This window comes from Chroicocephalus ridibundus, chromosome 2 (assembly GCF_963924245.1).
Source record: "Chroicocephalus ridibundus chromosome 2, bChrRid1.1, whole genome shotgun sequence".
Lineage (NCBI taxonomy): Eukaryota > Metazoa > Chordata > Aves > Charadriiformes > Laridae > Chroicocephalus > Chroicocephalus ridibundus.
The window spans coordinates 12,354,904-12,382,641 of NC_086285.1; the positions used below are offsets into that span (position 1 = coordinate 12,354,904).

The 27,738-nt window shown below is 42.9% G+C and overlaps 3 protein-coding genes across 6 annotated transcripts in view; 2 read left to right on the plus strand and 1 right to left on the minus strand.

Annotated features, from left to right (window-relative positions):
* The first annotated feature begins 352 nt into the window (after nt 1-352).
* Nucleotides 353-13,123, plus strand: GTPBP4 (GTP binding protein 4). The gene is made up of 17 exons (XM_063324444.1): nt 353-448; nt 1,226-1,396; nt 2,649-2,752; nt 2,829-2,965; nt 3,566-3,666; nt 4,458-4,550; nt 5,056-5,247; nt 5,333-5,398; nt 7,364-7,453; nt 7,905-8,015; nt 8,145-8,222; nt 8,330-8,381; nt 8,967-9,067; nt 9,966-10,163; nt 11,057-11,122; nt 12,270-12,404; nt 12,933-13,123. The coding sequence occupies exons 1-17, from the start codon at nt 401-403 to the stop codon at nt 13,083-13,085; spliced, it is 1,896 nt and encodes a 631-aa protein (XP_063180514.1). The 5' UTR covers nt 353-400; the 3' UTR covers nt 13,086-13,123.
* A 1,450-nt stretch (nt 13,124-14,573) lies between these two features.
* Nucleotides 14,574-20,962, minus strand: IDI1 (isopentenyl-diphosphate delta isomerase 1). 2 transcript variants are annotated; one of them, XM_063324446.1, is made up of 5 exons: nt 20,735-20,962; nt 19,945-20,105; nt 18,832-18,924; nt 17,390-17,520; nt 14,574-16,467 (listed from the first exon to the last, which is right to left on the minus strand). In XM_063324446.1, exons 1-5 carry the CDS (start codon nt 20,866-20,868, stop codon nt 16,150-16,152), a joined length of 837 nt encoding a protein of 278 aa, XP_063180516.1. In that variant the 5' UTR covers nt 20,869-20,962; the 3' UTR covers nt 14,574-16,149. The 2 variants fall into 2 exon arrangements, with proteins under 2 accessions (XP_063180516.1, XP_063180515.1); XM_063324445.1 differs by having other exon boundaries at nt 19,945-20,108.
* A 5,657-nt stretch (nt 20,963-26,619) lies between these two features.
* WDR37 (WD repeat domain 37) overlaps nt 26,620-27,738 on the plus strand; it is a 46,552-nt gene continuing 45,433 nt past the window's right edge. For 2 of the 3 annotated variants that reach the window (XM_063324447.1, XM_063324448.1), the window contains exon 1: nt 26,620-26,744. The gene's annotated coding sequence lies outside the window, so the exon portion shown is untranslated. Of the gene's footprint in view, nt 26,745-27,184; nt 27,396-27,738 lie in introns of those variants that run through there. The other variant, XM_063324449.1, reaches the window with a different exon arrangement.

Below are 27,738 nucleotides of genomic sequence, written 5' to 3' on the forward strand. Positions count from 1 at the left end.
CTGAGGATATGTTTTGCCTTCACGGTCCTATGGGGCACAAAACGTGACTGCTCTAAGTCATAACCACAGGCCATGGCGTGAACCCTTGCTCACGGTTTGGTCTTTCTCTGGTAAAACCCCAACTAAATCCAATGTGTCGCTCCTCACGGCAGGGCCCTTCCGACCCCCCTCGCGGCCCCGACATGGCCCGCACAGCACCCCGGGCTCACGCCCCAAGCGGAGCGGGAGCGGGACCGGGTCTCCCCAGCCCCAGAGCCGGCCCGGAGGTGGTAGGCCTCCTCACAGCCCCTCAGCCCCAGCCTGGCTCCCCGCCTCCCCGGGACGGAAGCGCCGGGCTCTCGCGAGAGGGCCGGCCCTTCTCCCTCTTCCGGCGGCGTGCGGCTGGGCTCGGGCGGCCGGCATGGCGCTCTACAACTTCAAGAAGATTACGGTGGTACCCTCCGCTAAGGTACAGGCGCCGCTCGCCCTTCCCCGTCCCTCAGCGCCCCTCAGCGCGGGGCGAGCCCTCCCGCCCCGCGGCGGCTCCGGCCTCGCCTGAGGAAAGCGCTCTCCCCCACCCCCTTCCGTGCTGCCGGCGTGGCATCGGCCTTCTCTTCCTCCCCCCCGCGGGACCCGTGGACTCGCCCTGGGCTAGTGCTGCTGGGCCTGGCGGCCTGTACCATGTAGGGCGAGGGCAGGGGGGTCTTGTCAGAGGGGGGTCTTGTCAGAGGGGGGCCCTGTCAGAGAGGGGCGCCGCCGCCTGAGGAGGGGTGATGGGGCCGCTCTTCGCCTCAGCGGGGGTGTCGGGGTGGCCCCACAAAAATTCCTCCCTTGTCGTGTTTAGCCTCATGGCTGCGGGCTAAAAAGTTTAGTTAAATGCATGGTTCGCGGGGTTTGGGCCTCCTGTGCTTCCCCGCCGGGTACGGCAGGACGGGCCTGCGGGCCCCCACCCCCGGGCCGCCGTGGGGCCGGGGCCGCTTCCCGAGGCGCTGCTGAGGTAGGGGTGGGCGGGAGGCCAGCCCTTAGTTAATGAAATTAAATGAAAATCGGGGAGAGAATGTGCAAACTGCATCTTACCACCCGAAGGCAGGAACCCGTGGTTCAGGTGTTTTATCGTAAAAGATACTCTGCAAACCGTATGTGGTGTGGATATGCTTAACTGATCTGCATGCTCCACCAAAATAAAATTTATAGCTTTAGAAGAACTTGACAATTTGTATAATTAATAATGTTTCCTTGATTGCAGGACTTCATAGATTTGACATTGTCAAAGACTCAGCGGAAGACTCCAACTGTCATTCATAAACATTATCAAATCCATCGGATTCGGCATTTTTACATGCGAAAAGTCAAGTATACTCAACAAAATTACCATGATAGACTCACTCAGATCTTAACAGATTTCCCCAAATTAGATGTAAGTGTTTTGTCATTTGATCTAAAGGAACCTTGCTTCCACAGCATGAGGAATACTTCTTCAACAGTGTACTGGTTTTATTGGAGTTTATTTTGTCCTGAGCAACATCTTGCTGATTCACCGTGTAGATGATTTTGACTGATTCCAGGTAGATTTTACTGGGAGTAATTTTAGGCAAACTTGTTCTGCAGAAATAGTATGTTCCTACTAAGAAGGGAAGTCTAAATTGTGTCCATGTATGGTCATTGAAGGATGAATTTTACAAGGTGTTTGCCAGAAGTTGCTGTTGAATGAAGACAAAGAAAGTATGGGGTTTCTTAAGTATGTTGTGTCTGCTTATTTCTTCTTTGTGTATGTGTATGTAAATTGTGCTTGTGGTTAGTCTTCCCTAGAAAATACTTGCAGGAAGTAAGAAATGTCCAAATATATCACATTGCTTCCCATTTTCAGTACTTCAGAAGTTACTTTGACAACATAAACATCATTCTTGGCCCCATAAAAGGTTAGTGTTGGAAAGTGCATAGTCTTAACTTCCCAACAACTGCAGCTGGATCCACTTGTCCAGTGGGGCTTTTCTGTAGGCAGTTCTCTGCTCATGCTTAAATTGTTGACCTGCGACCATATTTTTTCCTGATATTTTCATATCCAATGAGTATTACTGCAGAACTCCCACAAATACCTTCTGTATTTTGTTTAACATCACATGATGAAATTTCTGCAAATAAATGCGTTAAGTAGCTGAAATATTTTGTTTAAAAGATTTGAACCGAAGATACCGCTTCCTTGGAAATCAGAAGGATTTATTTGGGCGTTAAAGAAACCCTTCATATCCAGTTTTACACAGAATTTAATGTAGCACTCAGAAAAAGAGAGGAATTAATATTGTTGCTGTGTTTCTGGTATAGTATGGGTTTGCTTTTAGAAACTACTTCTGCAGGCTTCTTGCAATTTCTTATTTTTAAAAAAAATGGCTTCAAAGTTGTAATACGAAGTATTTTACAAGGCAAAAGATGAAATGGGAACTCCATATGAATGAGTCCAAGACATGTTTGCAGAAGAAATTCAAACTAAGATTTATGCATTTAATGACCAAGCAGATTATTTTTCTTACGTAAGGTAGTAATGAAAACAGTTTGGCTTGTATCGTCATGTATTGCTGTACTGGAGAAAAAAATTACCTTACATAGTTGCCACGAAGTAATCATCTTAAAGAAAATATTAGACTTAATTTGATTTTTTGCTTTTGTTTTAGGATATTCATCCTTTTTATGCAGATTTGATGAATGTTCTCTATGACAAAGATCACTACAAGCTGGCTTTGGGACAGATTAATATTGCCAAGAATCTAATTGACAAGTAAGGGACATTAATTTCTTCAGTTTTGTACCTGCCTGGTTGATAGTTGGCTAATTCTTACTCCTTGTCTCTGCAGTGTTGCTAAAGACTATGTGCGACTGATGAAATATGGTGATTCTCTTTACCGCTGCAAACAGCTGAAACGTGCTGCTCTGGGACGAATGTGCACGATTATCAAAAGACAGAAACAAAGCTTGGAGTATTTGGAACAAGGTTTGTGTTATAAATAGGCTAAAATAAGGTGTGTGAATTGGATGTAAAATTTATTCTTGCACTTAATAACAGTTAGAAGAACGTGTTTAATTCAGAGTATAGACACAGGAAACAGAAATAGTTTCAAAATCCCCAAATACTTAGAATTTATTTTTTAACTAAATAGTTTTCTCTTTGAAAATTCTTTAAATTTTATGATATTACTAACAGTTGCAAAATGTTTTTCTTTGCTTGAAAGTCACAGCCATGCTTTTATTTATGATTATTTTCACTTACATGTATTTGAAAAATAGTGCTAAACATTTTCCAAATGTTACTCCTTACTTCAGGCTTATTATTCCTTCAGGTTATGTTGCCTGATATGATGGGGTCATTCTAGCTAAAAGACAGTGGTCTTCATTTTCTAAATACTTATTAAGTTTCTTTTTTTGTTGTATGTACATACTTGTGACTTTACCAGCTATTATATGTTTTCATAAATTATCAATGAATTTATATTTTCAAAATAATTATTAATTTGTATATAAACAATTCAGCATATGAATTTTTATTCCATTTCAGTAGAACTTAAATTACTTTAAAATATTTTTAACATTTCAGTGCGACAACATTTGTCTCGTTTGCCAACCATCGATCCCAATACACGAACTCTTCTGTTGTGTGGCTACCCAAATGTTGGAAAATCTAGCTTTATAAATAAGGTATGTAAATTTATTTTTTTTTTAAATAATACTGAGATACCATTTAATTAAAATAAGGTAACATTAAACAATTTGATATAATTATGGCACTGTCTGATGTGAGCAGTAGCAAATTCAAATGTGCGAGTAGAAGTTGAATGACTAATGAATGACTAATCTGGTAGCCTTCTATGATGGAATGACTGGCTGGATAAATGAGGAGAGGGCAGTGGATGTTGTCTGCCTTGACTTCAGCAAGGCGTTCGACACGGTCTCCCACAGCATCCTCATAGGGCAGCTTAGGACAAGAGGTAACGGGCACAAACTTGAACATAGGAAGTTCCAGCTAAACATGAGGAGGAACTTCTGTACTTTGAGGGTACAGAGCCCTGGCACAGGCTGCCCAGAGAGGTGGTGGAGTCTCCATTTCTGGAGACATTCAAAACCTGCCTGGACGCGTTCCTGTGCAACCTGCTCTGGGTGACCCTGCTCTGGCAGGGGGTTGGACTAGATGATCTCCAGAGGTCCCTTCCAACCCCTACCATTCTGTGATTCTGTGAATGGAATTCCTGGAGGGATAAATGGAAAATTCCACTAAATGGAAAATTACGATAGATTTCACTCTTAGAAATCGTATTTTCCAAAATAGCCTCTATCCCATTAACATATTTTCTGATAGATAAATTCTGCAGAGAAGCCGGAATAATAATTTTTTAAGCTTTTTTTGTAGCAAAGGAAGTGTATTATAATTATGATATACTGCAACTTCTGTAAATTTTCAGTAAATGTGTGTGAATAAATCTCGTTTTAAGGTCACGAGAGCAGATGTAGAAGTGCAGCCTTATGCCTTTACCACAAAATCTCTCTTTGTGGGACATATGGATTATAAGTATCTGCGTTGGCAGGTAAGAACTGTTATTATTTTGCATTTTCTTTAAAGATTTAACTGGCTATAATCTGGTTTGCCATTTTGCAATGTGAGTTGCATTTTTGTGTCTTGATGAGACACACTATGTCTGAGAGCTGCTGTGCAAGGTACAGTGTGCCAAATGAGGGCAGTAGTCAAAATCTATTCTAAAAATGTGCATGTATGGGTGTCTTTTCAGTCTGAGGGAAGAATGGAAATGGAATTACTGCCAGCTCACTTTTAATCTCTGCCAAATTCTGGGCCAGGTTGGGGCAGGGCCTTCCCTACTTCTTCGAAATTGGAGTGTTGGTTATTCCGAATCCTCATTCATCTGCCATTACTCCATATTCACATTCTCAGTTTGGCTTAGTTTTATTTATGACTGAAAGGAAAGAATATTGGTATCTTAAAAAAGATGATATTGAGCAGAAATCAAGCACATGTCCTGAAATAGTGTATCAATTATCCTGTAATAAGGCCTGACTTAATTATGTTAATTTTAGGTAGTAGATACTCCTGGTATTTTGGATCATCCTTTGGAGGATAGGAACACCATCGAGATGCAGGCTATAACTGCGCTTGCACATCTTCGTGCTGCTGTGCTTTATGTGATGGATGTGTCTGAGCAGTGTGGGCATAGCCTGGAAGAGCAAGTAGAGCTCTTCAGAAATATTAAGCCATTGTTTGCTAACAAGGTAGGTTTGCTTTACATTATTGATAAAACCCAGGTTTTTATAGCATGATAACTTGAATTATGATTCTTTTTTTTCTTTTTATTAGCCACTTATAATTGTTGCAAACAAATGTGATGTGAAGAGGATTGCAGAGCTTCCTGAAGAGAGTCAGGTTAGACTGCTTCTCCCACCTTTCTCTCTGTCTTCTGACATTGACAGAAATATTATGTGTGAATGTCATGGATAGCTATCATTTGTATCGGGCAAAAACTTTTACACGATCGTTTCTTTATCTGTTTCATAGTGTAATGGGAAGTAGCTTTTCTAGGTCTTGACCCATGTCTTTCTTCAATACTGTCTAATGTGTATCCTTGCCTGAATCATAGAATCATAGAATCTTCATGGTTGGAAAGGACCTTTGAGATCATCAAGTCCAACCATACACACACAAAAAAAACCCCAAACCCCTGCAGTCTCTGTCACTAGAGCATGCCCTGAAGTGCCAAATCTAGACGTTTCTTAAATACCTCTAGGGATGGTGACTCAGCCACCTCCCTGGGCAGGCTGTTCCAGTGCCTGACCACTCTTCCAGTAAAGGAATTCTTCCTAATATCTAATCTAAACCTCCCCTGCTGCAACTTCAGACCATTTCCTCTGGTCCTGTCATTCTTCAGTTGGGAGAAGAGGCCAACACCCACCTCTCTCCAACCTCCTTTCAGGTAGTTGTAGAGGGCAATGAGGTCTCCCCTCAGCCTCCTCTTCCCCAAGCTAAACATGCCCAGCTCCCTCAGCCTCTGCTCATATGACCTGGTCTCCAGACCCCTCACCAGCCTGGTAGCTCCTCTGGACACGCTCCAGCACTTCAATGTCCCTCCTGTACAGAGGGGCCCAGAACTGAACACAGCACTCGAGGTGAGGCCTCACCAGTGCCGAGTACAGAGGCACCATCACTTCCCTGCTCCTGCTGGCCACGCTATTCCTGATACAAGCCAGAATGCTGTTGGCCTTCTTGGCCACCTGGGCACACTGCTGGCTCATGTTAAGCTGGCCATCCACCAGCACCCCCAGGTCCTTTTCTGCTGGGCAGCTTTCTAGCGACTCTTCCCCAAGCCTGTAGCGTTGCTTGGGGTTGTTGTGACCAAAATGCAGGACCCAGCACTTGGTCTTATTAAACCTCATACAGTTGGCCTTGGCCCATCGATCCAGCCTGTCCGGGTCCCTCTGTAGAGCCATCCTGCCCTCAAGCAGATCAACACTCCCACCTAGTTTGGTGTCATCTGCAAACTTACTGAGGGTGCACTCACTCCCCTCATCCAGATCAGTGGTAAAGATATTAAACAAAACCGTCCCCAAAACTGAGCCCTGAGGGACACCACTGGTGACTGGCCACCAAGAGGATTTCACCCCATTAATCACAACTCTCTAGGTATGGCCATCCAACCAGTTTTTTACCCAGCGGAGAGTACACTTGTCTATGCCATGATTCACCAGCTTCTCCAGGAGAATGCTGTGGGGGACGGTGTGAAAGGCCTTACCAAAGTCCAAATAGACAACGTCCACAGCTTTCCCTGCATCCAGAAGACGGGTTGCATGGTCGTAGAAATGTCGTAAATGTGAAACAGAAAGCAAGTTCTTCCTGATTTCAGAAATCTCTGACACTGTGAGAACTTTCAATTGCTACTGTCATTGGAAGTAAGACTGGACAGCTTTGCTCAACAACCATTTCAGTAAGAGTTCAGAAGCAGTGAGCACTAGGCTGAGAGGTGTTGCTGAACAGTTGCAGTAGGAAGGTCCCGCTGGGCAACACGTTGTGTATACGCAGGGCTAATTCTTTTGTATCTACAAGTTGAAGGACACATAGAATTTGTGTTTCTCTCACTCTTTTTTTTCTTTTTTTTTTCTCCTTTCTTTTTTCCTTATGGGTCATTAATATGTGCATTATAGAAAGTACTTATTTGCTTATAAAAGAAGAAACAGATTAAATAGAACTGTAGTTTTAAAGTTTCTGTCATCGTTTTAGAAACGCATTCTAATAAAATAGTAACAACTTGCATGTATTGATACTGGATTAAGATTTCTGTTCTTCATGTATTGGTATTTTAAGACATGGGTAGAACGTCATTCATTTCTATTTTAGAAAATATTTGAAACTTTTGAAGCAGAAGGATTTTCTGTAATAGAGACAAGTACCCTAACAGAAGAAGGTGTAATCCAAGTTAAAACAGAGGTAGGTCTCTTTCCTCTCAATTTCATTCCAAATGAACAGCTAACATTTTGCCTTTGTATGAACTTAATCCCAGTTAAACTCTCCATTATAATGATAAACTTTAAGCACGTGATCCTTTATAGCCTATTGAGCCTCAGCAAACTTGGGTGCAAATGGAAAATTATGTATAGTACAAATCATAATTTAAAAAAAAATTGGTGAGTTTTTCTGACTCCTGTTGCTTTCTTTTATTGTCAGCTCATTGTAAAAAAAAAGGGGGGGGGGGATCATATGCATCTTCCCATGATTCGTTTCATATAAAATAATTCAGTGCTTTCTTGGGAGCTAGAGAGGTAAGAGGTTAGACGGAAGATGACATGAAGCTAGATATTTTGGGTTGAAAGCCTGCTGTGTAATTTCTTGTATCAGAAAGGCTTCATGCCTTACCCAATGTTGTAATGTGCCCTTTCAGGCCTGTGACAGACTGTTGGCTCATCGTGTTGATACCAAAATGAAAGGAAATAAAGTGAATGAAGTATTGAATAGATTACACTTGGCCATGCCAACCAAAAGAGATAACAAGGTAGGCTATGTGTTTACACTTTTTAGTGTATTCCCCAGTACTTCCCAATACTCTGCAATGGTGATTTATAGCATTATAAAAGAATTTTTTCCCTTTCTTTATTGTGGTGGATTGTTGCATTCATTTCAGGAGCGGCTGCCTTTTATACCTGAGGGAGTAGTAGCACGTAAGAAACGCATGGAAGTAGACACACCCAGGAGGAAACTGGTAAGTGACATCTCTTAAATGGGAAATCAGCAGACAGTTTTCACATGTGCTATAATACACACAGTTTTAAAATTAGAAGGTAAATAAAGCCATGGCTGTCTTTGCAGGAGAGAGATCTTGAACTTGAAATGGGAGATGATTATATTTTGGATCTTCAGAGTAAGTATTCTATAACAGTCATCATTATTATTATTAAGCAGTAAAGTTGGCTATTTCAGTCTTAAGGGAGAATACCTAAACCTGACTCCTTTCAACTAAGTACCAGTGCCACTATTTTATTGCATACTTGCATATCCTTTACTTCTGTTCCAGAGCTGGGATCTTCAGTGACTGCTTCTTTTTTCATAATGTCACACAGTTGTTTCCCCTTTTAGAGTCACAGACATATAATGAGTGATCTGATGATTCAAATATTTTTCCCTTTTGTTTTATACTGTGCTATATCATTAATTCTTGATGCTGTCTTTGTTAAGAAAGTGTCAGTGTGAGACAGACTGCATGTGTTTGTTTCAGTTGGATATCTCTTGTTTTTTATGGCTTGGCACTGGGTCATTATTGAACAATATTTGGCAGTAGGAAGGGGATCAGAAGTATTTGTGAATATGCCAAGAGATGCCATCAAATTCTTGCCACTTTGGGATACGTTGGGTTTTTTTTGTATTGCGGTCCGAGTGTTGTATTTTGTCATTGAACATTCTTTGAAATGATTTTTGTCTCTTTATTAACTTTTGTTATATTTTTAAGAATACTGGGACTTAATGAATTCATCTGAAAAATATGATAAGATACCGGAGATATGGGAAGGTCATAATATACTTGACTACATTGATCCGGATATAATGAGAGTGAGTTTTCCATTCTTTTTACACTTATCTTGCCTCTTTATCCCTTTGTTTGTTTAGTGTAAATTGCTATATTCGTAGATTAAAAACAGTATGTCATGAGAACAAGTTCTTTTACATTTCTGCGCTTGCCATGGGAAAAGATACTGTTTTCTGAATGATCAAGGACAGAATTTCAGAAGAATGGAAAATTACTTTACCTTGTCAGAATGATGGTGATCTTATCTTTTCCATCTTAAAATATGAGGTTTGCACGAGAAGTTATATTTCTTCATACTTTGACTATAGCCAGAAGGAGTGTAGCTATCAAACTTTATGTATTATTAATAACCTGAAATTCGCCCATCAGATTTGAGTCTGCTGGAGTATGATGCATGGAAATGGACTCAATTCTCAATTTATAACATTTTTATTTAATAATGAGCACTGCTTTTATTTCTTGCTGGTTGTTAAGGAGAAGTAGTGAGCGCAGGCTATGGAGCCTGCCGGTTCTGCAGTCGGGTTTGTCTGAATTGCTGGTGTTCCAGATTCATATTAAATGTAGAAAGAGAAGGTTTTTTTCTAGAGTGTGTTTCCAGAAACGGCACAGCTAGCACAGTTCACAGTGTAGTACATCTGCATTCACACAGTGGGCAGCTTCGGGGCAGTCACACAAATACAGCCAAACTCTAATGCGATGTGATCAAGTCACTCTGCACAGCAATGTCCCCCATAGGCTCACAGTAATCTCTATCACCAGCTGTGTGAAGTGTGGCTGGAGGGGTCATTATCGAGTAACGTAGTTCCTTTGAAGGGACTGCACGCTGTCATAGCCCTGGGCTGTGCAAAGATGTAATTTCAAGGATTGTAAGTCAAGGATTTGACGAGCATCTTTATTTATTTCATCTCTTCAAAATCTAAGAAACTGGAAGAATTAGAGAAAGAGGAAGAGCTGAGAGAAGCTGCTGGAGAATATGACAGTGAACCAGAAAGTGAAGATGAAGAAATGATGGAAATCCGACAGCTGGCAAAACAGATCCGAGAAAAGAAGAAACTGAAAATCCTGCAGTCGAAGGAAAAAGATACTCGAGGTCCGAGGATGCCTAGAACAGCTAAAAAGGCAAGTGTAGAACATATTCTGTAGTAAAATCTTGTTGATGTGTAATAACTTTGTGAAAACATAGCCATGTTGGGCAGTGGAGCTGATCACTTTTTCTCATGTTTGGCCCTCTCCCTTGTTACTTGCCTCCTTCTGTCCTCCTTGGAGTCCTGGTCACTACTTGGTTACAGAGGCCAAACCAAAGGAGTGACAGTAGCCCTTTCTGGTTTGTGTCACACAAGTGAAGATTCCATACATATTGCAGAAAAAGTTTTGGAGAATACAATTCAGCTTGTTTAATTGGGTTGCCGCATCGTAATTTTTTATTATTATTATTCTGAATGCAAAGAATTAGGCGAATTATATACTTAAAATCAAAATGATTTAAAATTTATTATGGAGCCCTCCCTATGCTGGAAAAGATTATATATGTTTCTTTTCGGAAGCTAGGTATCAACACTTTCTAATATCAGAATCTCTTGTGAACAGTCCAAGATGACTGCAGGATAACAAACTGATAACTAGACGTTTCTGTAAAATGAATCTTGTTGATTTTGCACCCAGTATTTCTTATCTTCCCCAAAGCTTCTGCCTTTTGGGAGAAGGAAACATTTCTGACTGAAATACCTCTCTTTGTTGCCTTCCCCCTAAAAAGACAAACTATTTGAAAGATCTTTAGGGAATGCTGGGACATTGCAATCCTGTGAAGAAGGATTTAAGGGTGAAGAGAATTAAGTTGCAATAAATGAAATGTGAAGTTACGACTTTCATTATCTGCTTCTGGGTTGTGCCAAAGGAATAAATACGTAGTGAATATAAATGGGCTTATGGTGGTATATATATATGAAGACAAAAAATAAGATTGAACCATAGTTCTTTGAAAGAAAGATGTTTTCTTAACTGTCTTTTTACAGGTCCAGCGGAAGGTGCTAGAGAAAGAAATGACTGATCTTGGACTCGACATGACTAATAAAGATGATGTAAGTTTTTGCTAGTTAAACACGATCAGGGATCAATTCAAAAAGGGATCAGTTTCAAGACACGTTGAATTTCTTTGAGCACAATTGAAATGCGTATTACAGTTGGCACAAGAGAGAGATGGGATCTCAAGGAGAGAATAGGAAATGCAGATGGAGGCAGTTAATACTGGAATTTTTGAGTGACGTGATCAAAACGTTTGGGGTAGGCTGAAAAACTTATCAAGAATCACACATATATACGCACTGCTTTCTATTAGAAATCTTTTTGAATTTTTATAGGATTCAAGAATGGTGTTTGGCTAAATGTATTTAGTTTTCAAGTCTGCTTTGTTGGATGACACACTACTATGTCAGAAATAGTAATAATGAAAGATCAGGCTTATCTTTTTACAGTTCATTAATGCTGTGAGTTCTAATTGAAGTTTTTGAGGGCAACTGGCGTCTTTAGATATAAGGCAGCTAAAGTACTTCAAACATAGATTTGCCTTTGTGAGACATTTCATTTTATCAGAAATCAAAAAAAACCCGCCAAATATTTTGTACAGCAAATCCAGCAGTATCATGGCTATCTAGGTCTTGAGACCTCAAATTCTTGAACTAAACAAGGAGTTAGGAAACAAGGAATGTCAACACTACACAGCTGAAGTAAGCATTTATGCTTCTCAGAGCTGACTTGCCGTATTGGCTTAGGAGCAATCTTGGTGAGGAGGAATTTAATAGTTATGCTGTAGGATGGTAAGTCTTCATGTCTGAAATTCTTCAGAGCTTTCCTGTAGAGAGGACATGAATCAGGGTAGGTTTCTTCATTGCTTTTTTGCTGTTGCAAAATTGCTTTGGTATTGCGGTCCATTAATTGTCTGTGTCTTTTTATCCATTACTTACAAATCTACTCAGAAAAAAAATCAGAAAACTGGAGTTAATAATTGTGAAAAGAATATGCTAATATTCACCAGAATTTGAATATTTTTGCAGGGCAGAAAGGCAGTGAACAATGGTTGACAAAGTCTTTATGTTACTGTGGAATAACCAAAATAACATATCACAGCAGTCCACTTCCTGTTTTTTCATATTAGTCTAATTAGAAATAGAGCATGTCTGAGATGATTGTTTCTGTTTTTAATAATTAAAGTGATATTTTGAATTTCAGGCACATTATGTGAGAAGGTCCCGTAGTGCTACGAGGAAACGTAAACGTGATGAGTCTGAAACCCCTAAATCTGTGGCACGCAGTCGCAGCTCCTCTCGCACACCACGGGATGTTTCTGGTCTTCGTGATGAAAAGGTTTGTTGGAGTTATTTACCTGTATAGCAATTAAAACAGCATGATTGTACTTAACCATCTTCTGGGAAGCTTCCTACTAGGCTGGTTATGTTAGGAGTTCATCTCTCTTCTCTTTGCAGCTTCGTCTTCTGTTCGTTTGAACTCTCTATACTTCAAAAATGCCTAGTTCATTCTTAAAAATAAGTTATAATAATACAAACTAAGAAAGTACATTTTAAATTTTTGTCTCTAAATGCAAGTTTGAAGGAAGAGTTCTACAAACTGTGGAGTTCCACCGTTAATAAGTTAGGAATTCCAGGGACAGCGGGATCATATTGTTAGTGTAGTGGAAAAAGAAGAGTTCCACTACGGAGGATTCTTGTCGCTTGCAGCGATACTGTTGCAGAGCTGCAGGTGGTGGCATATGTTGGGTGACAGTTAATGTCCTTGTTAAACTCATCTAGCTTAGTGGGTTTTTAAAAGGTAAAGCTAGTTACCTGAATTACTGAGGACATTACTCTGCATGTCTGTCTGTCTGTTTTTAAATAGATGGTGAAGAAGGTCAAGACTATGGCAAAGAAAGCTCAAAAGAAAATGAATCGCCTGGGCAGGAAAGGAGAGTCGGACAGACACATATTTGACTTGAAGCCAAAGCATCTGCTGGCTGGAAAGAGAAAATCTGGTAAAACACAGAGAAGATAAGCAGTCTTCTGAATTAAAACTAAGTTTATTAAAACTAATTTCTAGTCCTGTCTTCCTTTGTAGTCACATGGAGGGTATAAAAAGTACGTGGTTTGTGTTAGTGGTTAGGCTCAGAGGGGGAGTTTTGATTCCCTGATCTTGCAGTTCCAAGTAACACCATGAGAAATTCGTTGATACCAGTGGCAGAAACCATTTCTAAATAGACATAAAAAATTGTTCATTCCATTTTCTTACTGCTGACTTTCCTGTAGCAGTAAAGCATTTGAAGTTCTATGTAAAAGTAGATTTAAAATGAGGTTACATGTAGAAATGTGAAGTATTTTTTCATGAGGCTACCATCAGAATTAAAAATGCACAGCTTCATGAGGTACTGCACCAGGAAGGTTTGGTTTTCTGTGTGCAAGTTAATTCTTTGATGTAAGTGATGAGTTTATGTTATGTTGTAGGTAAAGGCTGAAGTTGGTGGGGGAGTAACCGGAGACTGACATGTGCTGCGCAAAGGTAGCGTGTGTGCACTGAGCCAGTTTGGGATGAGTGGCAGAAGTACTGCCAGCTCGCTTAAGCTAAACGGTGACTGAAGCCGGAGGAATAACTGCAGTTCTAGTACTGACCTGCCACCTGTAATAACCTACAACAGCGTGGGCAGGGAACGTTACAATTTACAACTTCTAATATTTCAGAATAATATTTCAGCTATGAGGATCAGACTGAAGTTTTGTCCTGAGCGCATGTCAATTATGGTACTGTCATCCTCTGCTTAGGAAGACATTTTCCCTTCAGAAGCTGACAGACAAAATTTCTCTATCTATTCAAGGCAAAATATATAATCAAATGTGAAATACTCTATTTTTTTGTCGCTAGTTGGTCAAGAACAAGGTAGGAATTACCTAGAGGTTAGTAAAATTATGTGTTGCCTGAACAATACACTTAAAATGCAGTTTTAAAGATTAAACGGGAATCCAATGTAATATGCATGTTAAAAAAATAAACAAAAAACCAAAAAGGTTAAGAGGCAAGAATCTTTAAATTACTATTTTTTAAGTACAACGGGGTAAGAAGAGTGTGCAGATGTCAGCTTTAGCATATTGGAGCATTATGCGTAAATGCATTTTGCTTCCCTCATGCTTTGTGTAGTAAGTTTGGTATTAAAAACATACTGTAACGCTGCAAAGAAGTTCGACATCAAGAAAAAAATTAATGTCAAAACTTGTAAGGGATTTTGAAGAACTGCTTAGCAAAACAGCTCTCGTCTTCCTTATGCGCTTTACTTCTACTTCAGGTTATGCTTTGTCAGCTGTTGCTGCAAGCTGGCCTCTTCAACTAGAAAAGCAGAACTTGGTTAAAATAAATTCACCCCCCGCTCCCCCCATCCCACTGCTTCAGTGGCGTGTCATGGGCACGCTCCTGTTTGTAGTGTAGTGATGACAGAATATTCTCATGGGGCTAAAAGTCTGGAAAGAAAACAATAGTCCAAGGTTTTATGTTAGGTATTTTAATAATAATCTTTTAAGATAATCTTTAATTTAAAAAGTATTTTAAGTACTTGAAGAGTCCTCTAATATATTACTTAGGCGGTGTGGCTGATGGCACTGAATTCAGGAGAGCTGTTAACACTGCGTTCCTGCTCCCTCCCCACTACTGTTTGCTTCGAGACAACACATCAATTCAGGGCAACACACAACAAACTCGGCTCTAACCTCTAAGCGTTGAGCCACTGGAGATGCTGGCACAGGGAGGCTTCAGTGCTGCAGCCACAACTGGGGTGTAAAAGACAAACATCTTAACCATTGGAAAAATGTAGTTTCACCGCAAAACCAGACACAGACTAGTGAAAAACCATGTTTTACATGCACAGAGAAGTGGCACGAACAACATCCTATTTCATCGAGATGCCTCTGGGAGAAGTTAGCAGGTTACTCAATATAGATTTCTTAAGTTAACAGAAAAAAACCCAAAACATAACTGAGCTTTTTTGGGGAAAAAAAAATAATCAACCAAACACAAAAATGTTTAATTCAAATTGAGATACCCTTGATTATTTGTATTACTAAAAAAAAGCCTTCCATTTTACTCCTGTTACTAGCAATTGACCGCAGGATCAAAAAGGATTAGCTCTTGCCCTCTGGTACCATTTCTGATTAACTGAAATTGCGACCTGCTGTAAGCCTACAAATTGTCAATCTTGAAGTTTGGAGTTCAAGGGGTTCGAGTTTTCAGGGAATGACTTTTACAGTAGATGTTGCAGGAAAAAGAAAAAAGCTCGTATCGAGAGGCCTTTTGTTTTCTGGAAGATGGAGCCAGTCACTGAATGCACGTGCCTTCTCCAAACACAGGCTATGTTTACATTTGGTGTAATTAACCCCCCTTTATTTCTTTTTAAGAGACGTCCAGTACTCGGCCATCGACTAACCAGAAAAGGTTGGTGGAAAAAACCCCAAACCAACCTCCCCAGTGTTTATTATCTAAAGCCATGACACGTATTGCAGCACTTCAAAACGAAACTCAGTCCACGCAGACAATCCAATTACTTAAGCTTTTATGTGTTTGGTTAATTATAGAGTACAGTAGCTGAAGAGATCTGCTTTCTGCAATTAAAATAATCCCAATTACTTTGAATTAATTGCTTTTTCTTCAGGCAACTAGTCTTCTCAACACCAATGCAGAACTCAAGCTCTTTTGCAATCACTAATTTGGAAGGCATCGTCACACACAGCTGGGAAGGCACCAGCTCCACCCGCCTCTGCAGCCCCTGCCCTTGCGCGAGGACCTAACAGCAGCTGGGCACACAGGGGCTGAGGACCTTTCATACCACACCAGGCAATGGAGAAAGATGAACCCAAGGGGTTTCTAATGTTACCTTTACCCATTTTTACATGAGATTAAGCTTAACTTGCCCAGGAGGAACATGGCTGGGGGGAAGAGAGAAAAAAACACTGGTTATAACCATCTGTGTATAAAGTTACTTGTAAAACACACTCCAGGTGGATCACTGTTCTGGACTCAAGTCATGAGTTACCAAGACGGCACATCACTGCTAGCCTTCACCATCTTTTACCCCAGCTTTTTACATTCTGTGTATTTTTTCATGATCAACAAATTTGTTCAAGTTAGGTAAGTTATCCCACCACTTAAAAAGAAAGGTCTCTGCAATTAGTTTAAACCATGGAGTAATCTTAACTTCATTCTTGGAGGCTTTGTCCAAGAGCTGTTTCAGTTCTTTCTGTGTCACGTAGCAGTAGCTCTGGATCTCATTAGGATCGGGATTCAGCGTTACGTCCTTCCGTACAAACAAGATGTAGTCTATCTCGTGTTCACCCCAGATCCCATCAGACTTTGCCTTGTAGTGGATTCGCGTCAGATAGGAGATTTCTTCTGGAGTTACCTACAACCAAAACATTTCTCTAGTCAGACTCACCCTGTAATACTGTGAGTGGATTTCTCCTATAGTTTTAAAATAATGTTTACCAGACCTTAACCCACACGTACTGAAGCACCGATGAACGCAAACTCTTGCCCCCTACCTCCCAAGGAAAAGACTCGACAGCTACTTGAAGCCAAGGCCAGAACTGCGAACTGACAGACCACACCCTCATCTACCAGGGATCTGCACCAGTGGCTCACCAGGTAATTAATTCTGGGGACAACCTAGCCATCGGGTCTCCCAGCAGCACATTGCTTATCCTGTGTCCCATCACACAAACATCATTAGCTACAAAAATGTGGAAAGAGATTTCGACCACAAGTGCAATTCAGCCAGCTTCACCCTGCTCCCTGGGCGCTCCCAAACCGCCACCAGAATGGAAGGTACCAGGGCTGTGTGAATACTCCGGAAGAAACACCGAGCGCCCCGGCCACCCTGCTTCCCATAGGAAACTCAGGATTGCAGAGGGACTTGTATGTGGATGCTGGCATCAGCTCCCAGCAATGCCCTCCAGGAGCAGCAGCCATACAGCACTCTGCCATTGTCCCGGAGGAAGGGGGGCACACTGCCTTCCCCAGGGCAAGCAGGACAGCTTGCCCAGCTGGAAAACACACAGGCACCCATAGTCAGAGCTGAAGCAACGCAGCCCTTCATTACTGTCTGCTTTACTCTTTGGCTCACGTTTAGTTTGAGCAGTGGAATATTCCAAAATACCATTTAGCAATTATCAGCTTTGAGAATCTGGAATGCAGATGAAGTCTCAAATTCACTAAGTTCTCTACATCTCTGAAGTGCTGACTCTGTCTGCCAGATGCAGTTAGTCTGTAAATTGGCAAACACTGGCAAGAATTCCTGTTTCTCCTTCCTTCCTTCCTTCCTTTACCTGCTCCATGGGAATTCCCAACTCCGCTTTCAGTCGTCTCTGTGCCGCTCTCCGAACACCAATGGCATTATTCTCTTCCAGTTCTAGTGGGTGGCTTAGAGGATGACTGCAACAAGTGTTGGTAAAACAATCTGCAAGAAGTCTGTATCAGTACATTTTTCACATGTATGAAGCATTGCAAAAAAACACCCCAAAACAACAAACAAACCAACCAAAAAACCCCGGGGAGGCAGGACATCACACCTTTGTTTCTCTTCTGTAGAGAAGGGTCAGAGAAGAAGGAGGATTATTTTCACTTCTTATTTTTCTTTCCATATTTTGCAGCAGGATTTGTCTGTACCAAGCACTACTTTGCACGTTAGTGTTCAATACACATGAACACACGCATTCTCATACCCAAGACAGCATCTACTTAGCTAGTTCAAAAAGCATCTATCCTGCAAACACTAATTAAAATGACTTCTGGGAGTTTATATGCAACAGATTATTGAAAATGTTCCCAGAGCTTCAAGACCAGCTGACAATAAGTAGAAGTAAATAAGCAGTTTATACTTATGTTTAAAGAACAGTCTATGCTCTCTGCTTCAAGTGTATTAAAAATTACTTATCAGTCATGTACAATAGCTGTGATCGGCCAACCTTTTATCCCTAAGAGTCTTACCTCAAAAGCATCTTGAGAGTCAGATTACCTACAAACTACACTTGAGCATTTTGATTAGTTAGTGGTCAAGCGAAAAAAAATCCCTAAAGATTCCCTTGGAAGGAAAAAAAAGGTCTTTCTTCCCCAAGTTGAAGAGGGTTAGAATTTGTTTTCCAACTGAAATCCTGAAACAGACAGCTTTATGCTTCCTCAAACACGTCTCATGTAAGCTATTCTTCTTTCACTCCACTTATTTTTATGCCTCTCCGTTTGCATTTAATAGTTCAGGAGCCTTCAAAGAGCACGCACTTTGACCACACAGTCTCACTTTTTCTATAGCTAAAAAAGCATTTAAGATGTACACAGATAAAGGTCTGCAGATCTCACTGAAACACAGCGCGACTGCTTCCAAGCAGCAGGGCTCCGCTACCGTCAACTATGCGTCTTCACCAGTGCAATCAGAACATGCTCCACAGCTACCACAGCAATTGCTTCAACTCCACTCACTAGGTCTCGCGGCAGAGCAAGTAACCAAGGCACACTCTGCACTTACATAAACAGTACCAAACAAGCCAGGGAACAATCATTTCCCCAGAGTATGCACAACAATAAGCTACAGTTCCCAGTATCTTACTTCACCCATAAGGTAAGTACATCTCGAACTCTTAAAAGCATCTCCTCTCCAAAGAAGGAAATTCTAAAAACTCAGAATGAATCACACTGCAAAATTAAGACTGCCACATTTTAAAAATATTGATTTAAACAAAGCATTTTTATAAATACAATGTATTTCAGTACTAACCTGGAAACGTAATTTTTGCATTGGACCTCTGCTGCAGCAACAGTTTATTTTCTGTATTAAATAAGAAAACACTGAAAGCTCGGTGCAGTAAACCTAAAAACAAAAAAAAAACATATACAGAGAGAGCAATTTAAAAGGAGAAAAAAAACATATGAAGACAGAGTTGCCCTCATTTTGGATAACCTAAATTTAAAATTCATACATATTAAAAAGCAATGATTTGATAAGAAACCTCAGAGTTATTATTAAGGTTTCTCTGTCAGCTTATGCATAACATTATGCAATTAGAAGAGTGTAAGAACAACAATGCAACAGAAGAGTTCTACTAAACTCAGTCAGTTCACCATTCTGAAGATGTGCATTTGAGCAAGTTTCTAAGGAGGGCTCAGCATCCATACATTTACTACCAAAAAGAGATGACTCAGAAAGTCCTAAAAAATTGTATGGAATTTCAAGAAGCTTCAGGAATTGCAGAAATACAAAATCCCTTAAAAACACTAAAATTGCTGTTTTCTGCAACTTTTGAGTTTGTTATTCCTCACTCTTCAGGAAGATGCTTCCCCTGAGTGTGGAAAAAGAGGTCACAAACTACTGTGAGAGATTCACGAATCTGACCAACCCCAAATAAACCCCACAATCAATTAGAATGACAACAACAACAAAAAAAACTTTCCTATTAGCAGTATTTGAAGTAGAACTCTGTGTGAACTACTTAAAAAAAAAAATTCAAGTCTCTTCTACTTGAAAAGAACTCGGCAAAGAAGCAAGTGTTACGCTTTAGAAAAAGCTGCATAGAATCAGGTATCTGTAATGGGAAAATAATACTATTTTATCATCAAAATGTGATTCAAAAATATTTATCAAGACATACAGTTTATATTTGCAATCACACATTTCTCCCCTTTGCTAGTGCATCCAACTGTGTGTTCCTCCATATTGCAGCATTTTTAAAATTAGATATCGTATGCTGAGGGAGGAGGGGGGTGTGGGGAAGAACTTGCTCTGGTTTGATCCAACGTCCACCTGAGATTAAGTCTTTAATTTAATCACGACTACACTTCTGAAAATATTCCATCCGCTCAATGGTTCATTTAGGAGGTACGCAAACCGTACCTTTGTCAATGTTTTCATTCAAGTGACAGTTTTTCTTGGTATCCGCGCCAATCTTATTATCGTTTTCATCGATAAGGATGCACATCTCCGCCAAGAGCTGCACCTGCTGCTCATCCAGGTGATCTGTGTTTACTTCAGGCATCGTGATGGCAGCACGCGTTCTACTGAAAAAAACCACAACGAAAAGAAGAACCATTCAGTAATAATAACATCACCTATAAGGTTATTTCTGGGCAGAGCGTAAGAGATAATCAAATGGTTAGGTTTTCCAACACGGTGTAAACTGTGCACCAAGTATGTTTTTGGGTTTTCCGATATGGCGTAAATTGTGCATGTATTATATTTTGGGGGTTTTACATGGAGTTCTGAAACTTCCTATCCACAATACCAAATGTTGCAATGCAACGTGCAGGTACCTAGAAGATTTCCTCTTTTGTTTCTCTGAAACTCCACGCAGCAGCTGCTCCAGGCCAGACGTGCCAAGTGGCACATTTTGATGGGCTGGTAGCATAAGAAATCCAATTCCGAATTCCACCCGGAACAAATGCCACCGTGCCCGACTCCACGGCCTCTACGTGTTCTGCACCCTGCATTTATAGCGCCAGACAGCATGTGTACCCCCGCCCCCCCCATCAGTAAGAACGAAGTATGGACGATCCCCTGCCCAGGCACTGCCAAAACACCCCCAAACCCCACGCTGGCTGCCTCTGCCCGCCGCGGGTGCGCTCCCGCCGGGCCCGCTCCCTCCGCAGCTGCCCGGCTGCCCCTCTCCCCACCCCCATCCCCTCACCTCTCAGCCCAGGCTTTCCCCCCGCACAGGCCGGCGGCGGACGGCAGCGGCTGGTGGCAGCAGCGACGGCCCTGAGGGACGGCGTCTGGGCGGTAGCGGCCGGCGGTAACGGCCCGCGGCAGCACGCGCCACATGGCCCGTCACCCTGCCGCCGCCAATGACAGCCCCCACAAGCACCAACGTCACCGCATCGCCCGATCGCCCCACTGCGGCGCGGGCTGCCCAGGAGGAGGGACTAACAGCAGCAGAGGGGAAGGGCGTCGCGCGCGGCCAACCGCAACACAGGGAGGTAGAGGCGCTGACCAGTACGGAGAGGGGATAACGGCCAGCTAGCCAATGGGAGCGGGGGAGCCGCGTCAGGAGACGGCTCCGCCCAGCAGGGCGCGGCCATTTCCGGCAGGGCGGTGGGCGGGTAGGGCCGTGGCGGGGCTGCGCTTTTTGTACGGATGGTGCGCTAAGGGGTATCCGGGTGCAGAGGGTCGGGCTCCGTTGCCTGCTGAGCTCCGACGGCGAGGCGCGGTTCCGGGACGCTTTTCCGTCAGCGGTCGCCAGTGAGGCGGCACCGAGGCCCGGGGCACGCAGCTGCACGGCGGAACCTGGCCTAGGCAGAGGAGGGGCAGGTTGGCCAGGCTGGGCCTCGGTGGGTGCGGTACCAGCCAGGCCAGGGCACGGCAGGAGGGCAGCCCCCAAGCCTCATCTGGGGAGCGACCGGTGTCTTACTGTGCTGTTGCTGTGACCTGTAAAGCTGAGAGGAGCCTTTAACTTGCCTTTGTAATCAGGAGGTTTGACTGTTTCTAACGTCAAGTGCTGCTGCTTGTCTCCACCCACTCGTGGAAACCAAAGGACTGTACCAAAGTGCTGTCTCCTACAGATGGGCCCATGTGTGTGGCAAACAGTTCCAGGACTGAATTTCTGATCAGTTCTAGGAGTGTTCTTTCAGGTAGATGCCATAACCATGCGACTAGAGTCATAGAGCTTTTTGTTTGTCTCTCCAGCACGTTTAATCTCGGACGTTTTTCTTTACTGCATAGTAGCACCCCGTCAATTAAAGAGGTCAAGTGTGTGCCGTGCAGATCACAGTCTGGCACTCCGAGAGGTGGGGAATACTGGCCAGTTGTCTCCCCTCCTTCACTGACAGCTACAGTTTGTAGAAGACAGTTTCTGTGTTAGTCAAGCTCTGAAATTGCCTAACTCATTAAGGTTTTTAAGGGACAGAGAAAGAAATACCCAGTTTATGGATAGGAATCAAGCATAGGCAAGATGTCAAGATGAACTGCTTGGATAGAGTAGTTCTAGATATGCCCAGATATGCAGTCTAATGGTGGAGGAACTTCAGTACCAGCCTCTGTAGAAACTTCACACCACCAACTGAGTACCTTCTGAACAAGAATTCTTTTTCTGGTTTGTTGCCTGTCCACAGATTTGGATTTATGGTTAGATCCCATAAAAGGCCTAGAAATGACGTTTCACAAGTCTTTGAGGCATTACTCTTTCTGATTGCCTCTCAGCTCATGTTCTAGCATTTCAGTCTGTTTTGGGTTGATTTTTCCTGTGAACAGGACAGATGGCCTTTCATTGAGAAATACCATTAGCAGAACCAAAATGTTCAAACTGACAGTTAATATCTTACAGGGTGTACGGAGTTTGATGAAAGGAGAGCAGGAGGTGATTTAAGCGGAAGCCACTTGAAGCCAGCACAGAGCATCAAAAAGAAAAAAAAGTAAGAATATGCCAGCTGCTGCATATCCCTTTAACTATAGAAAACACAACATAAGAGCATTAATGTTAATATTGTATTATTCATAAGTACATTACAAATGTAATATTAATTAACACAAGAACATTAATAATAATGCACTCTGAAAAAGGACTAAAATGTACAAAGATTACTTTTTATCCTGAGTCACTGTTTAGCATGAGATCACAGTAACTGGAGATCGAGCTTTGTAGGAATACTGAAAACATCCTTCACCATATTGATCTCTTGCTAGTTTCATTGTTCCAGATGAAAAAAAAAATGCATCAAATTTTTCTTCTATCATTCTAATGCAACTAAAGCTACATAAATCTGTGAAAAGTACTCTTAACTACTGAGATGGACATTCAAACCAGCATCTCATATGAAGACAACAGAATTAACCGACCCTCCTGAGAGTGAAGCTCTTTCGGAATATAAACTTCTACCCTAAAAACCAGAGATGGGATCTATTTATACTTGGGGCACATATGACATACATGAAGGAGCAGAGGTACGCAGTGACGTTCAGGCTACACAGTGGGGGGATACCAGAAAAGTATCCCTGTAGATTATGGGGAAAAGAGATTTTATTTTTCCTAGTAATAACTATTGAGAACTTCCATACAGGCACTTTAGAAGCTGACTGTCAGAAACAACTATAGTTCCTGTTTTGGGCAAACCAACAAAACACTTCACTTGGAGTGATGTTTGTGAGCACCAGGTCTGACAGGTCCTGGTGGATAATGAGAGGTTAAAGGGCAGCCAAAAAGGATGAGAGCCCCACAATAAACCCTTCTCACAAAACAGACAAGGGAGAGACCTCCCAGGCCTTTAACCAAAGACACTTTCAGGATCAGGTGTTTTATGTCACCTGTATCATCTTCCCTCTTGCTCCCCTCCAGACTTGCCTTGTACATTCAAACAAGCTATTTGTCTTGGAAATAAAATATCCTCATTTTTTGTAATGCGTTTGTATGCGTTTCATTGAAACCTCAGAACTTCTACTCCACCCCACGTAAAGAGAAGCAGGTCTGAAGTGATATATGCATTCCTTTGAGACTCGATTTCCTTTGAGACTCGATTTAATTTATGCATCTCTTGAAGTCTGCCGACTGTTTCCAAACACACTACTAACAGGCAAAAAGCAGTTTCTTGTCACCAGTGGGAAGTCTTTCATTTCACCCGAAAATGCAACCAGCTGCAAATCACTGATAGAATCTTGCTATCTACTAAGACAAAGGGAAATGCAACCCCCACCAAACTGGAAGAAAATTCTCCAGCAAGTTAAACACGAAGACGGTAAACCCCAGAATGAAGTAAATGCTGAACAAACCTGGGATTTGACCCCAGCCTAGAATGCATAGACTCTTGAGCCTCTCCTCAGTTTTCAGCTTTGCCAAGAAAAATTAAGGGTTTTTTTCCCACCCTTCACATCCAACCTGCCCTTTTTAAGCTTCCTGTTTACTTGTTCTAATGTTTAAGACCTCCAGCTCACCCTTCTCAGTGATAGACCTATGCTTGTTCCTGGTCTCCCTGAAGAACCCTTCTCGGAAGTCTGCTCCTGCCCTGGAGTCATAGCTCTTCAAAAAGCATTTGTCTAAGTGATATGCTTATGTGCAGAGCAAACAACAGCCTGGTTTTTTTTTCTGAATTGGGAGGTAAATACCTCCCAGACCTAACTAATCTGCTGTTGTTCGTTTCACCCTTCTTTCTTAAAAGGCCTATTTCAGGAAAGTGGGTTGGCTTCAGCCTGCTTCAGAGAAGACAGATGGCTTTATAGTAAAAATGTAAGACATGTATGCTAAATATATAAGTAGGATGTTGTATTTGCATTTAGTTTTGCTATCTCAAGTATGATGGAAAGGGTGTTATGATGGATGGCTTGCAAATGTTTTTGTATAGCATGAAGTGATGACTGATGATAAAGGAAACCGCTCTTCTGGGAAGGAGTTATTAGGAGGTTTCCTATATGAAGGAAGAAATAGCCCTCGAGCGCTTTTCTCCTCTAGATCTATTGTTCTTTTTCTCTTTCTTTCAGTTTGAGCTCTGGACAGGAGGCTCTGCCTTTTCCTGCTACTTTTACAAGTTTGGAAAATCTTAATTTGGGAGATTCATCTATTAACCTGCTCTGTTGCTGGTTTCCTAAGCCTTGTATCTTGTCTTCTCAAGTCCAGCCACAGGCGCAGAAGTAGGTCTGGAAGGCGTTTTCCAGGACAACCTAATTTTTGCCACTCTGTGTACTGTAGTGACTATTAAAAAAGCTTCTTGGCTGTTGATAAGATGCTAACTAGTACCGTCCCCTGTTTCCCTAGGCTCCTGTATTGCTATCTGTCTCTTGTTTTAAAGCAAGTAGTTTGTGAAAAGCAGGTGGCGTCTTTTGTTCTGTACTTGTTCCTATACAGTACTCAATGCCCGCTGTACTCAATGCCCGCTACTCTTGTAGTGCCATGACAAAACCAAACTAGTAACAGGGCTAGAGTGACAATAGGCCACTTGCTGTTCTTTTGTCATGAAAAAGCAACTGCATCCGCACAAGGCCTGTTAATTTTCAGGTCAGAGTCACCGCATATCAAGGAAAAAAGTTGTTTAAGCCCCTGTCTTATTGCAGCATTTTGCATTTCTTCCTCAGGAAAAAAAAATGGTCGTATCTGTATTGCCCCCTGCTGCTAGAGAGTGAGCTGCTCCAGAGGATAAGTCACCAAGTGTTTTCCCAGGGAATTTTCAAATGTGGATCCTTGTGCTCTCACTGGACATTTTTTTCCTTCATACTTATAGCTAAAACTGTTATGGTACTGTAGTATTATATTAGGATGAAGTAATTTTGGTAGGAATAACGAGGTTTAAACAAATGTCTAGTTAGGAACCGAGCAGCTGAGGACTGGAGTTGTGACTTAGCTGAGATAACGGCAGCGGCACCAACTATAAAGAGAATTCAAAGCATCAGTGGCATTTGGTCAGGTTGTGTTCAGGCTTCCTCCCAGGCAGCTCTGTTCTGCCTCTTGTCCATCTTCTTTTGCCTGTTCTGTCTCCTGCTTTTCCCATCCTTAAAGCCATTTAGCTACTCATTTTGCTCCCTTCCTTGCTCCTTTTGCTGGCTTTGAAGAAGGGAACAGGCTAAAATTATGGTAACTTCTCAACCAGTTAGGCTGGTTATCTCATAGAATGACCTCCAGTAATTGAAAAGATGCTAGTAAATAGGTAAAACACACTATTTTTGTCTGCATCAATGCAGCTGCAATTAAGACACGACTGCACAGAAGGATGTAGAAAGGAAAAAGAAGACGAAAGAGAACAGCAGGCGTACTTGTAGCTTGGAAGCACATGAAAAGAAAATGTAATATTTTCAGCCCTCACTCTGAGGCACATATTCTTCTGGCCTTTTCACAGACCTCTTCTGAGGCGGCTAGATAATCTGCAGGAAGAGAGAAAATAATTAGGCAAAGGCCTCTTGACTTTCACAATCTGCTACAATGAATAAGAATTTTAGGTGAAGGCTTCTTCTAAGTGTTAATCAGCAAAGGAATTAATCACATTTCAATTATGTGTTGTAAGCTTCAAAGTGAACAGCCTACTTGCAGAATATAGTGGTTGGCTTTGATTCACTGTTTCTGTCACATCATCTGCAGATGCCATAGAAAAAGTCCAGATTCAGTATTATCCAGCCATTCTATATTAAAAAATACGGAACCCCAGTGGTGTTTCAGGAAAGTTTCGTCTCCCTTGTCAGTCCGCAGCGGTCCACTCGGGCAACACTTATGATGAAACACAACCCAGCCTTTTAAATATCAGCATTGTTGATGAGGCAAGTTGACGCCGGGGAGAGGCAGGTTGACAGTGAATCGTCGAGGCGGGGGGAGGCGGTCGTGCCGCCATTTGCCCCCCTTCTTGTCGTTCTGGCGGGGCCTGCTGCCGCGACGGCGACCTTCTCCAGGCGGCCGCTCCGTGTTCCGTTACCACATCTCGGGTCAAATGCAGCACAACGGGTTGGCAACCTCCGGTACCGAGCCCTGTGCCGGTGGCGTTTCCGAGCCTCCGGGGCGGGGAGAGGCCCGGGTGGCGGCGAGGAGCGGCCCGTCGCCATGGCGGCGAGCGGGGGCTGCTTCCGCCCGCCGCCGGATGTCGCCGGGAGGGCTCCTCGCCACTGAGGCGCGTCGCTGCCGGAGCGCGGCGCCGGGCTCGTCGCCGTTGCCCCTCCCGCCCTCATCCTCCTCCTTCCCTCCGTCGTTCTCGGCCCTGCCCCTTCCCGCCCGCCGCCCCGGCTGTGGCTGACAGGTGAGTGCGGGGGCTCGGGGCGCCCCGCTCCCCTCAGCGGGGCGCAGACCCTCCGCCATCTTCCCGCCCGGTGAGACACCCCCCCACACTCCCAGCCGGCCGCCGACGGCGGCAGCGGCTCCCCCGAGGAGCTGCGGGCGCAGGGGGAGCCGCGGGGCCGGGCAGGGCCGGGGGTGTCGGGGAAAGCGCGGGCGGCGGGCACGGTGCCGGGCCCGGTGGCGGGCCCGCGGCGTGCGGCGGAGCTCCCGCCTCGGCACCCCCTGCCCGCCCGTCGTGCTCCGGCGTGTTTCCGCGTGAAATGACTTGCGCATTTTTTCTTAAAAAACGAAATAACCGAAAATAAGCCCTTCTTCCTCTTCTCCTATGTGGTGGTCTTTATTTTATATATTTTTTTAAAGATTTTTTTTAACACGTCCAGCCCCAGGCTGTAGGGGTGGCTCCAGGTCTGCAGGCAGGGAAGGCGAGGTGCCAGCTGAGGAGACCCTGCTCGCGAACTTTGTTTATGTGCGGCTGCATGTCCTCAGGACGAGCCAGGCTTGGCACCTCCTTAGTCTGCAGGTTGAGTTCAGGTCCTCTGACACACGTACGAATGGAGTAAAAATGAAACACCCAAATTCCCTGAAGCGGGGCACAGACGCATGAGGAAGTGAGGTGCTGTTTGTGGTGGGGCAGGGTAGATCTGGCCTTGGGCAGCGGGGAGATCATAGAATTGTCTAGGTTGGAAGGGGCCTGTCAGCTCATCGAGTCCAAAAGATGTCACCTCAAGTCATAGAGATGACTTAGAACCTTCTGAGACGGGTAAACGTTATGTCTATAAAGAGCCATTTGCAGTATTTGTCTCTTTTCCTGAGCTAAAGAAGGTGAAAACAGATTTGAGGGAAGAATTAATATGCTTAATGTAACCAGAGGTTGAGCATGTTAGGTTCCAGTTGTAGAAGGGAATTAAGTAAAAAGATTGCGCTTATGCAAAGACAAGGAAAACTTTTTCAAGTTA